We start from the raw sequence: 13,710 nt of genomic DNA on the forward strand, positions 1-13,710 counted from the left end.
CCGCGTTTTTTCTCCGATCCGAAAAGCGCACGAGATCCACACAGTTTGTAATGATATCTTTTTAATAGTTGAGAGCCGGCGGCTACTTAGGAGAACAGTTTCCAATCTTACGTATAAAAATAAAATTAGTTCTAAAAACTTGATATTTATACTCTCGCATTTCTTATTAAAAAAAGAACATTATGATAATACTGGCTCGACCGTTTTAACGTTTTTATCGTTTTAAAGATTTTCAAACGATCCTTTCGCAACGAACGCATTTGTCAATACTACTCGCGTCTGTAAACATTCGATATCCACAATGATATACTACGCTGAAGAGTTCCCGCGACCTTTCGACTTCGTACACGTAACATCATTTGTTCCGGTCGACCCTAGAGTTAGTTATCACCAACGATTTCCCGTGGATGTTGAGTATACTGCAATGGAAAAAGGTGCGCGCTTAGCATACAGTATTGTAAATACCTTCTTCGTCGTCGCCAGTGCTCGCCGATACATCGGACATCTCGGAATGGGATAGTGCAAGCTTCACATAACCTCGATCTCGTTCTCTGGTGCCGTTGTTCCCTCCTATCAGCAGCGATTTATCCTCATGCGGTGAATCTCGCGACGAACCATTGCCGCTACCGGGCTCACAAATTTCGGCATAGATCTCTTCCAATTTCGGCGGAGGAGTAGGAGGCAATGGCGTGAGACTGTCTCTCACTTTAGAGTACGGTGGATCCATGTCTGGACTGCTGGTTTGCATCTCGAGGACGCTCGTCGAAATCGAACGCTGCACTTGTTGCCTAGATGAGGCCTGTGATGCCTGCATCAAATTTGTTTCTGATTCCAGACTGGCGTACCTCTCTGGTGACCGCATGCCGATTTCCGGTCGTACGGCAAATGTGAAAGATGCCGATTTCTTTGCTGGGTTTCTGCTTTTGCCACCCTGCGCTATCCTCGAGATTCTATCGAGGAAGCTGTGATTATTACCGGCGTTGCGGCTATTACTCCGATCGCGGATTGTCGTCTTCTTGATGTGCTCTAGACCCTCTTTCAAGCTCTGCAGTATCGGCTTTGCCTCGGGCTTCGCTTTAATTTCCTTCAAATGCAGTTCTTTCAGTTGACTATTGTTAGAAGCCGGTTTCGGCGGGGCGACTCGAGGTTCGGTCGCTCTCTGGTCTAAGGCTCTTCTATAAAAAAACAATTGTTTATTTCATATATAAAGTATTAATTATTTAAAAGAAAATGTTTCAATCGCAGTAAGAATTGTGCGCACAGAAAAAAATGTTTGGTTGAATTAATTGGAATTCTGGTCAAAAATGAACGAGAATTCTAGTTAAATCTGCAAGATTGATACATGTATCCATCATACTCTAAAGTGAAAGACAGTCTCATGTCTCCTACTCCGCCGCCAAAATTGGAAAAGACCTATGCTGAAATTTGTGAGCCTGGCAGCGGCAATGGTTCATCGCGAAATTAATCGTATAAGGTTAAATCTATTAAAATTCTAGTTGAAATAACTAATATTCAGTAGATTTAACCAAAAATCTAGTAGACATAATCGGAAATCTGGATCGTTCGTTTTCCATCAGAATTCTCGTTGATTCAACCAAACATTTTTTCCATGCGCGAATACCAAAAATATTTATTACACTGAGACTAATAATGCAAACAAGAAATTTAATTACATTAACTGTTTATAAGGATTAATTTTTTATAAGATATAAATTTTAGTGATTTAAGGATGTACGATCGATCACTTGCGAAGTAGGTGGTGAGGAGGGTACGCTATTGTTCTTCATTGGTAATACCAACCCAATAATATATGAAAATTTTTTAATAATAAGAAAGGCTAATTTATTAAAATTAAAAGATAACATTGATTGCTAATTTTTAATTATAAATTATGATATTAATATTCTATTATTAGAAAATGCAGATAATTTAATGTTTTATGTTCAATGATTAGCGACAACTTGGCAACGTTGCATTCTGAAAATAAGGTTAGCATTTCTACTCGAAACTTCTTGCGTACTAGTAATTGACAGTTAATAATATACAGTTAATTGAGGTTAAAATATTATTTTCATATACGTGTTTTATAGTTATTTTATACGAAAATGCTTCGGTATAAAGGCAAATTCATAACTAATTCATAACTAATTGATAATTATTTTATACTAAAAAAATGCTTTAATTTTAATATCACGAATTATGTGATACGAATTATGTGATAAGAGTTATATGACAAGAGTTATATGCTAAAAGTTACATTTTAATATTTTAAACGTTATAAATATATTAAATTAACTTTATTAATACATATTTATATTATTGTATCAATATCTATTTAAAAAAAAATCTGCGTATTTTTTTATTATAATGTTAAATACAAATTTTAATACTTAATGCTCGGTACACAATCTTGCTTTAAGAGGCTGTAAACCGTAAAGCCTTAAGAAATTGACTAATCACAGTTGAATATGAGAAAAATAATCGACTGTGATTGGTCAATTTCTTACAGCCTATGGCTTACGGCCTCTTAAAGCAAGGTTGTGGATCGAGACTAAGGCTCCTGACTACTCAGCCAAGAACTCTGTGTTGACGGTGGCGACACAGAATCAGACGGCGGTCTGGCGAAACCGGTAGCCACACACTTAAGCACAAGCAAATGTCCGTGTGCTCGCCTGCGGCACGCTGAGAGTGAATGAGACACCGAACTCCTTCTCACACTAGTCGCTTGTTTCAAGCGACCGAAAATGCTTTCTCGGCAATCTCGGCCGTTCGGCGGCCCTAGGCATCAATAAAGAGCGGGGGAGGTATTCTAAATAACATATAAATTTTAATAAATTGTAGTAACAGTGTACACTCCCATTAATGCAGAATAGTATAATCATTTATTTTTGTTAAAATGCAATAGTTTACGAGATTTAATTGTTTACGATTTTTATAGCGCGTTATATAGTATACCCCTCCTTCATAAATTCGAGTAGCAAGAATAATTCAGTAGAAGCAGAATTTTACAGGAAAAAAATTATAAACCAACATTTCTTTTCACGAAAGTCTCGAAAGGCCATCAGAAAAGAAATGCGTATGTTTGAGGCTCGAGACTTGTAAAGAAAATATGCGAAAAAAAATCGAATAATTGCAAAAAGCACGTTTTTCACTTATAAAACGAAAAATATTGATTGTATGGAAAAAAGTTTGGTATAAAAAATGTAGATATTCGAAATATCTACAAAATGAGACGTAGAATATTAAAATTGATCTATTAGTTCAGTAGAAAAAAAATAAAAAACATCGAAAAAGGCCTTTTTTTCACTCGCTCTCTGTTCATTGAGATTTAAACACAAAGCTTTGAAATTCTCGTAAAATGTAATGGCGAACCCTGGTAATGACGAACAAATCTAGTCCTGAACAAGCCTGAAATGTTCATTAGTTTTTGCAAAAAAACTGTTTGTTCATGAAAAACCTGTCTGCGGAAAACATAATTTCTTCATCTTTAAGCAGTCGCACAGCAATTTACAGGGGTGATTTTTCTTCTTCAAGAGTTGCACTATCACGTACACTTAATAACAAAACGATTTTTTGCAGTTAAACTATTATAAAACGACTTTAAAAAGTGGGTATCTTTTTCCGTATAAAAAAATGGAATAATTCCGTTAATATGCATCATATCAAATAGCCGTGTGAATCATTCGACATCTGACATTTCTCTACGAATTTAAAAAAAAAAGATTACCCTTCGATTATTAGGAGCCGAGATAACAATTTTTTTTCAAAAACTCACTGTGGCTCTAATTTTTAAGATTAAGAGTTCCATCTGACACCAATTTATCAAGAAAGAATTGAATTTGCTGTTTCTCGAATTTTTTGCTGCCGAAAAAGTTTGTTTAGAATTATTGAAAAGTCGAAGAACGCGAGCGAGGCAGGAATGAGGGAAGCCGGCACGCAGTCAAGTGCGGAAGAGCGGGCCGCTCGGTGATTCGCGCGTATCTGATTTCGTGCGTTAAAATTTGCTAAATTTACATTTTCTCAGTAATAAATTGACGTGAATAAATTGATTTTTTTTTAAATCTAGGGTAGCTCGACGAGATATAAACAAATAGCTTAACCAAATGTTTCGCGAAGTAATTGTAACCATGAAATTTTTAGGTTTTGTTTCTTGAACTTTAATTTTTTCGTTTTACTAAAAAATCACGTTTGAGTATATCATCGATTTTTGCAAGTGTTTTAAAGCGATCTCGTCATTTTGTTTCATCCTAATTGTCTATATTTAAAAATGGCATACAACATAAATTAACGTGTCATTCCTCTTCTGACGTCACGATTTCAATATGGCCGCCACGACTAGTCAGGAGTCTTAATATAAGATAAGCCCGGATCCTCATACGGGCAACAGCGCTTTGACACCGAACGCTGATTGGTGAAAAACGGGTGATGGGGGTAAATTTTACCCCCACAACCGGCTTTTCACCAATTAGCGCTCTGTGTCAAAGCGCTGTTTCCCGTATGAGGATCCGGGTTTTTAGTGTTGTATTAAATAAAATAAATTCTTACAAGGATGTAAAAAAAGGTTTGTTTTAACTATTTATATTTTTTATGTAGAACGAAGCATTTTAAAAGTAATTATGTAATATATCAATCATTCAATGCATTTGCCATAAGAGATCATGCATAAAACTCTTTAGCTCTTTCTTTCTTAAAAATTACACGGTCAATCGGTTTGAAATTTTAACATAGTATTAGTTTCGTTTTAAATAATATTGTGTAATTTTTAGATAGATCGAAGCATTTTGATTTTTCGATCGTACCTCCTTAAAAAAAAGAATTTTCTCTTTATAAAATTATTATATTTTCCCAAACTATTAATTTAATATAAAATTATATTTTATCTTTTTAATAATCATATTTTATATTAATTCTTATTCTTTATTAAAATTTTAGTAACTGTTTTTAAAATTTTACATTTTAATTTTAAAATCTACATTAATATACTGCATAATTTAAATAATTACATTCCACAGAGTAGGCTGTTTTTTTTCTATGCAGTGATTAAGATTCTTCTTACCTGCAAGCCGAAAGTAATCGCTGCATTTTCGGTGAGGCGAGCAATCTCGCCTCAGAAGGACATCCCAGCCGTGCTCTTTTCACTCGAGGCGCTGTCGGACCAGTCGCGACGAGCTCTAGGAGTTCCGGCACTGTGGTATTGGGTAAGGGTCTTTCGGGCATTAGCGGTACTGCACAGCCAAGAACTATCGGTCCTCTATTTGCGTTTTCCAACTGCATCAGGCCGCTATAATCTCGCGGCAACGGTATAGGCAGGGGTCCAGCGACTAGACGTACCTGGGGATCATACACACTATTATATATCAAAGAAGCAGTGGCTATTTCTTGAGTTAAACAATATTTTGTTATTTTTAATTTAAATATATGTCAAAATATAAATCAATCCATTTCTGTCGTTAGTTTCAAAGTAAATAAAGTTCATTAATGTATATACTTACAATTATTAAATAATAAACTAAATTTAAGTCAAACTATTTTCTTGAGTTAAATTGTTTAACTCTATTGCTTTAATTAAATTAACGACATACTGAGTAGAAGCAGTGGCGACTTATAGAAATGATTAAAAATAACTTAAATTGAGTACAATTTAATATTATAAATTTAACAGTGTATAACTACGATTAATTCATGTTAAAGTTTTGCGAGAGAGACGAGATTTACCCTCAGAGGTAGATCCCTTCTGGCGAGCTGATGAACCCTGTAGAGCACTGCGTCGCTGCCGGTGTCAAGACTACCGCTCTGGCAAGTCGCATAGAACTCGCCTCTAGCTGAAAGTGGCGCGAACAACTCATGCCCGTGAGAGTCCAAGCACTGGGCATATTGATCCCGCTCCGAGGATCTTGAGCATTTGCCTTCCGGGACGATTCCAGGCACGCCACTGGTAACCGGGGAGCGCCGAGTATCCTGGAAAACGGCAGTAAGTCGCAGGACCTCACCAGCGCGCACCGTCGTCTTCGTGTAATGAGCCCGCAAATTTCCATTTTCTGCGACAGAAATCAACTTAAACTTGATACATAATACTATTATCGTAAATGATAAAGTCCAATTAAAATTTAACCGATTCAGTTTTTTTTTTATAAAAAGAAAAAGAATCCGTTAAATCTGTGTTAACTTTAATTACTGTTTGCAGAAATGATTTATAGAGACAATTAATTGGAGCATGTTTTCGCAAATCACAAACTAGATCCAAAGGGAATATCAATTATTTATATAATTGGCACCGATAAAAAAATTCATGCCGTATGACAAGCGCGACATTTGAGTTAACTCTTACCGTACTAGCTACAATTTGGTGCCTCATCCTTACGAACGGGGTCACTAGAATCCGTTAGTTTTTTCACTTATTCAGTATGATTAAAAAAATCTCTTAAAATTCACTAACATACTTTCAACTTTCTAGAATAAACATTGGAACTTCATTTTGGAAAATAATAAAATGTATATAATTTATAATCACCGAAAGACTCAAAGAAACTTGAACGAACAGGAATCGCTCGGTCACTAGTGACCCCCCTTAATAAGACAAGGGTTAATAACGTGTCTGCTTAATTCTGATTAAGGTGACTCTTCATGCTGATGCTCGACTCTCATTTTCGGCGTCAAAATAAGTGATAAACATTGACGAATATCAAGCGTCAATTTGGATCACGTATTGGATCTATTTTGATGCTGAAAATAAGCGTTGAACATCAGCATGAAAAGGCACCTTTAGCGTTTATTTATTTATATTCAATTGTTACAAGTTGGACGAAACAATGCCAAAGCTCGAAGGTCGCTTCGAGAGAACGCGAACTGCTTGCACAAATTCAATGGCGCGTTCAGCAGAGAAAGCAGCTTTCCAACTGTTGTAAAATTCTTCAATATGATTGGTCTTGCTCTTAGTTCCTCATTGGACTTAAATACATAAACCATCACATTCAAGAATTTTGCAAAGCTCAATATTCAACAGTTGCAAAGCTCATATTCAACAGTTGCAAAGCTGCTTTTTCTGCTGAACGCAGCCATTGTAACCGAAATTCGACCCACCGTAAGCACTAAAAAATCGCCAACTGTTTTTCTCCCCTAATCAAACAAATACCTCGTGAAACTGAAGCAAAGAGGTTTCTCAATATCCAGACATTCTTTCTTCTTCCTATATGACACCCGCCTCCCGAAATTACACGGAAATCGATACGGCCAGATCACGTTCAAGGATACATAAAAACAAAAGATGATGCAATGCCCGCGAAAATGGCGAAGCCCGCCCGGATACCGGTCTGCGTCTACGTCGTCACGCCGTACGGACGCGCGTCAAGACGAACGGATGAGTAGTCCAAAATCGCGAGACAGCTATATGCTTATCAGGGTACAATCCAAGTCCGAAACACTTTCAAAAATATACAAGATAAAAGCACTCGAGCTGAGACGCGCCCGCCATGGACGAGTGGTTCTTTAGAACTACTAAATATCTAAACGTTGAGTCCGTTCGAAGATTATCCGATAAAGATCGATTCGATTGAATTGGATTCCGATCTTCGATACTAAATACGCTGTATGTTCGGTCACTATGCACGCACTTCAAACTTTTGACCTGCGATTGGCATCGACTGTGAATCGTTTTCGGAATCCGGTGAGACAGAAAAGAGGATCCATTACGATCCATAAAATCTATTACGTACGTCGCAACGCGTTGCGTCGATCCCAGATGCGTGATGATTTGTGCCGTTTGTGGGGCAGTGCCGGCAGCCGGTTGCGAGGTATCGATACCACCGATTCGTTGCGCGCGCATATGCTGGATTCACACTGGATACGACGTTCTGCAACCAATCAGAAAGCAGAATTTTATTTCGTTGATGATACGAAGCAAGATTCTGTTTTCCGATTGGTTGCAGAGCATCGTACGACGCACATCGGATGCAGGGTGAATCCGGCATATGCCGATCTGCCGATTCGCAATGTCGCGAGAGGTGATGTGACGTAAAGGTGCCTTTACATGGCAGCGTCAGGCCTATGTCACATTGAGCGGTTCATGGGGCAGCGAAACAAAATTCAACTAATCACGAAGTACTTTTATATTTTCTGCACGATATCTGTTTCTATTAGTACTTTACGATTGGTTGAATTTTGTTCCGCTGCCGCATGAACCGCTCAATGTGACATCAGCCTCAAGCGTCGAGCGTCAGAGCGGTCAGAGCATGCGCAGTAAAATATTTAATAATTTTACTGAAATTGAATTTAATGTACGAGATACACTAACAGTGGAATCTTGTAGTTTACACTATATAATGTAAAAGAAATGTAAATTTTCAGCATTATATGTTAGGATAGTAGTATATATCAGACCATAACCATCCCATAATTTACCATTTTGCGTCAAGAAGCTGTGCAGAAGATTATTACGCAGGAGTCTAGAGATTCAAACTTCTGCGCAATAATTTTCTGCACAGATGCTCGACGCTCGACGCTTGCATGTAATGCACCTTAAGGGACTGCGCACAATGAAAGGGCAGGGAACACAGAGAATAAGAATTTCAATCTATCAGAAACTGTATATTCCATAATACATGATTTCTGATAGGTTGAAATTCTTCTTTTGTATTCCCTATTCCTTTCATTTTGCGCAGCAGCTCTGATTTTATCTCGAATTTGTTGCGTCCTTAACGATATTCATACATTGAAAAAAAAATTCTAAATTTTAATAAATCATTTATTTGAATAATGCCAACTAAATATTTACTAAACATAAGGATATATTTGATAGAAGAACCATTAATTGATTAATAGATTTGACTTGATAATCATTTTTATATTGAATAAATATATATTTATTGTAAGTAAATATTTAGTTGGGATTGTTCAAGTAAAATATTTAAAATTTAGTATGTTTCTCTTACAATTAGTATAGAAACACGGCTATCAGACACATTATGCATTGCGTTAAAAAGAATCAAGAAATATTTTTTTTTTCAATTTGCTGTAAGTAGCAATACATCGTGAAATTAAATACAATTGTATAATATATGAAAAAATTATACGGTATAAAAAAATTATATAATATGCAGTTGGAAAGTTTGTATATATTAAATTTAACACAATTTACATGTTCCAAACGATCTACTCAAATTTTTGTGTTAATTTAACACAAACTGAATATGTTAGAAAAAAGTAACAAATATTATGTAATAAAATTAACAGAAAAAATAGCATTGACACAATTTGTAAACAAGCATATTTGTAGAAGCATATTTTTTCATTAAAATTAATATTTATATGTTAAATTAATCTCCACTTTATCTTAGAATTTATATTTTTAATTACACTATTTTTATATTACTCATTCATTTACTTATAAATTGTATTTTTTTTACACTAAGAAATGTTGAATATCAATTTAACATAAATACCAAACAATTTTTTATCATGTACATGTGAAAAAAATTAATCTGGAAAACTACAATACTACCAATTTTTTCTTTCTCTCTTGTTTTCAATAACATCAATATAGTATAAATTATTCAATATGATTTGATATTTTTCTATTCAATTAGTAATAATATTTTCCTAGAGTCTTAAACATTCATTATTCCATGACACTACAGAGGTATAATCTTTGTTTAAATTTTAACTTTATTTTTATATCTTTTTCTTAATCTTACTGTAGATATATAGTTTTATAAGGGTACATCTCACACGTCAAGAAAGTCTTCACACACGCTTCTAACGTAATAACACGTCTCTGTCTAAACTGGCCGTTTGATATCATCTTGAAACTCGAGGAACATACCAGCGAATTTCCATATGAATCGTATGCATCGATCGTGTACCGTTGCGGTGATGCATAGGTATGATCAAAAGGCGGGGCGGCGAGCAATTAACGACAATAAACGCGTCAGATAACGGACGCCGAGGCGAATAGACGTCGCCGCTGCGAACTTGCAGAACCTATCCGGATCTCGTTGAAAGGAGGAACCGAGAGGGATGCGCTCGCGTAAAAATCCTTTTCCGCCGTGACCATAATCGTTACAGCAGCGTGCGTGTGTAATGGCATAATGCTCGCGTCGCGAGCTGTATCGATGTGTATGCGTTCGCACTTTGCAGCCGCTTATACACGCGCGTTCGCGAGGACGACTTTCACCGGGCCGCGTGCCTATTACGTTACGCGCTCTCGTCGCGCGTAAACCTCGCCTTGTGTATATGTTTAAACACACGCGCGTACGCCGCGAAAGCCACATATTACGGACACATTGACATTCGTGTCACGGCCAGTTGCTTGCAGATCGAGAAAATAATCCGCGAGATTTGTGCACATGCCTGTTGCCTATAGGTACATATTGCGAGACTATGGGACGGTTGGGCTTTATGTCTAAACAATAGTATCAAAAGCAGCCGTTGGAGTGCACCCGTTTACGTGACTAACTTCTAGTCACATGACCTAAATTTACGGAACGAACACCTGCGTGATCAGCTACTCAAATCATACCTTTCAATAGAAAATCTGGACGAAACTTTACTTGAATCGATTGAGAACTATTTGCAATGTATAAGTAAAGATAATTTTAAATTTAAATGTATATTCGAATAATTAAAAGTTTTAGATTATATAAAAAATTATATTCTTATTAAAATATTAAATTTTAATGATATAAGCAATAAATATTTTTTAAATATTTAATCTACGAGTTTTATTTAAAGATTGCGCGTTAATTCTTTGTGAATTATATCTTTAAGCACATTTTATTAAAAAAAAAAGCAATTTTCAGAAAGTATGATGAAAATAATATCGAATATTTAGGGTGCTATGGAATTCGTCAACAATGATAGTAACTCGTCAGATTCTGACTTGTGATCAGATAGTTCTGATGAAGAACTACTATAGTATATTGTTTATTTTATTTACAAGTTTTGATGAAATTGATTTTCAGTTTTACAAACAGCCGATTATTAACTGACGGTATTAAATAGCAAAATATTCAAATAAGTTCATTTATGCAGTATTACAAACTCGTTTTCGCAGATGAAATAAACGAACATCTGCGGCAGCAACTGATACAAATACAAATTCACCCTTATTCTCAAGGTAGGGTCCTACGGGTCCCACAGTCCATGATTCGGCATGGCTCGCCATGGCTCGGTAAAGCTCTATGCGTCGTGGGACCAGAATGGCTCGCTATTGCTCGCGATTCGTGGCTCGTGATACATCATTTTCAGAAATTAGCAGTAAGTTTTGCGAGCCAAAAGAGCCTTTGAGTAGACAAGCCAACAAGGCATCTTGCATTGTTGGACCATCAATGATCGCGTTCAGTAGAATCCTGGCGAGCTCTTCAACTCGCATAATTTACCGATAATTTGGCAAGCCGACGAGTCGTGGATCATGAATCGTGATCCATGGCGAGCAATAGCGAGCTATCCTGTTTTTTTATTCCTACGGCGCGCCGCGCCGTGGGACCACGATTTTAGCCTTTTTTATATCAATTTCGAAACTGATCCTGTGACGAGCCTATAATAGGCGAGCCAAGATGGATCACGAGCCATGCCGAGCCACGGGCCGTGGGACTCCACCTTCAGAGATGCTTTTTTTCGTACATGCGCAACGTAGTAGCGATAACATTAACACTGTTGGAAAATTTTTGTTAAATTTAACACATTTCACATGTCCCAAACGGTCCACTCAAATTTTTGTACTAATTTAACACAATGTGATTGTGTTATTTGAATATTTTACGTTAAATTGATATTCAACATTTTTCAGTTAAAAATAATTTATAAGTGAATAAATAACATAAAAATAATATTTAATAAAGCAAAAATTCTAATTGTAAAATAAAAGAATAAAATGTGTCAATTTAACACATTACAAGTGTTAAATTTATTGGAATATGTTAATCATGATGAAAATGATTGCCCACAAATTATATTAGTGTTACGTTTTTGTATTTATTTTTTACATAATATTTGTGTTACTTTCTGATGATATATTCATTTTGGTTAAATTAACACAAAAATTTGAGTGAAACTTCTAAGATACATGGAATGTGTTAAAAACATAAATTTTCCAACTGTGTACATGCTGCCGCAAATGGATGCAAAAGCTTAGTGAACTCCAGAGACATTAAGTTAATTATAATAGGGTAGATAAGCAAATATATATTAATAGTATATGTTTTGTGTTTATTTTCACTTAATTAAATAAAAATCGATGTGTAAATGTTAAGGAACGATTAAAAACAAATAATTAGAAATTTTTAAAAAATGTCTAATTATAGTTATACACAAGGATATTTTGAAAGCATAAGTAACTTCTTATTCTAACGAAAATAAAGCTATTTTGTTATTTATGAAATGTCTATGATTAATTTAAAGAATATATAATTAGGAAGTCTAAGAATATCTTTTTTCTCATATTGTTAGATGCTTCACTGAAGCGTATTCAAAGCACATGCACGAAAAAGAGTCAATGAGAATAATATTGATCAGAGGAAGAACGAAATCAAAGGTTTTACGTTACATTAAACAAATGATCTTGACATTCGCCTATTTGTGCGACGATCGCCATTTCTCCGAATACTACAACTTTCCCAAAGTTTACAAAGGAAATTTCTCATATCTCGAGAAAGAATCTACGTTATTAACAAGATTGTCCACGTTATTAACTGCGTTATTAACATGATTACATGAACCACGGTGTGCAGCTCGTAACCGGCCGCATTTCCACAGGCAAATAGCAACGGATGATAACTGCAATCGTGATAGTTGGAAAATGCGGGCTTAGGCTGTGTTCCAAAATTTACTGCCAGTACTGAAAATCTATCCTTTACATTACATGCACTATAGCTTTTCAGTACGTGCAGTAAATTTTAAACACAGCCTTAGGTTGGCCAAGATAATAAACTTAACGGGTTCCAGATATACGCTAGATACGTAATCTCCGTCCAATTAACTCGCCAGAACGTACGCGAAGAAAAAATTATGTATAAAACGATGAAAATAATTCTGAGTTATTGCTAAACTAAAGAAATACTTTATTCAACATTTGATAAAAAATTTATATCACCGACGTTAAACTTTGACTTGTATTGCAAACAGTTTTATAATACAGACAGATTATTGGTAAAATAACTTACCCATTTTGGAATGTGTCAACGTGTAAGCTCGCAGTGGTTTCGCGAGCAAGAACGCTGGCACTCCTGCGCGCACCAAAGCGCCGACTCTTCTGTACACTCTAGCATTTCCAGTACCACTGTTGCTGGACACTACTGAGAACCAGCCTGCAACATAAAATACACATGTGAGACATAATCAGACAAAAGATGTAATTGAAAACAATTTACGAATAGTATCAAAAACTAAAAAAAATAATAAATTCTTGTATCTTTTTTCATCTTTTCTTCTTTTTTAAAGGTGCCTATGCCAATATTAGCAAATATCATACACATACATAATATACATAATTATCCATATTGAATGCAATCAATATTTAGTAAATATATGCAAAATTGGTGTATACATTGGCCACATTGTCTGGAGGAGCCTTTATAGGCGTGTTTCTAGTTTCACAAAAGTGTAAAATGAAGATCCTATTAGGTATCTCACCTCGGTGAATGTTTATTAAGAATGTGCGTGTAAAAATAATCCGGCGAGCGCGTCGAAGGCGAGAAGTAAAGAGGCTTAATAAAGAAC

At 35.6% G+C, this 13,710-nt stretch overlaps 1 protein-coding gene across 2 annotated transcripts in view; it reads right to left on the bottom strand.

Annotated features, from left to right (window-relative positions):
* Positions 1–278: 278 nt before the first annotated feature.
* Positions 279–13,710, bottom strand: part of LOC108760093 (uncharacterized) — a 67,625-nt gene continuing 54,193 nt past the window's right edge. For both annotated transcript variants that reach the window (XM_018505890.1, XM_018505889.1), the window contains exons 3-6: positions 13,155–13,298; positions 5,716–6,038; positions 5,057–5,331; positions 279–1,175 (exon numbers count right to left, since the gene is read on the bottom strand). In XM_018505890.1, the coding sequence (XP_018361392.1) occupies positions 443–1,175; positions 5,057–5,331; positions 5,716–6,038; positions 13,155–13,298 (1,475 nt within the window). In that variant the 3' untranslated portion in view covers positions 279–442. The remainder of the gene's footprint in view (positions 1,176–5,056; positions 5,332–5,715; positions 6,039–13,154; positions 13,299–13,710) is intronic.

Source organism: Trachymyrmex cornetzi, unplaced genomic scaffold, assembly GCF_001594075.2.
Source record: "Trachymyrmex cornetzi isolate Tcor2-1 unplaced genomic scaffold, Tcor1.1 scaffold218, whole genome shotgun sequence".
NCBI classification, from domain to species: Eukaryota; Metazoa; Arthropoda; class Insecta; order Hymenoptera; family Formicidae; genus Trachymyrmex; species Trachymyrmex cornetzi.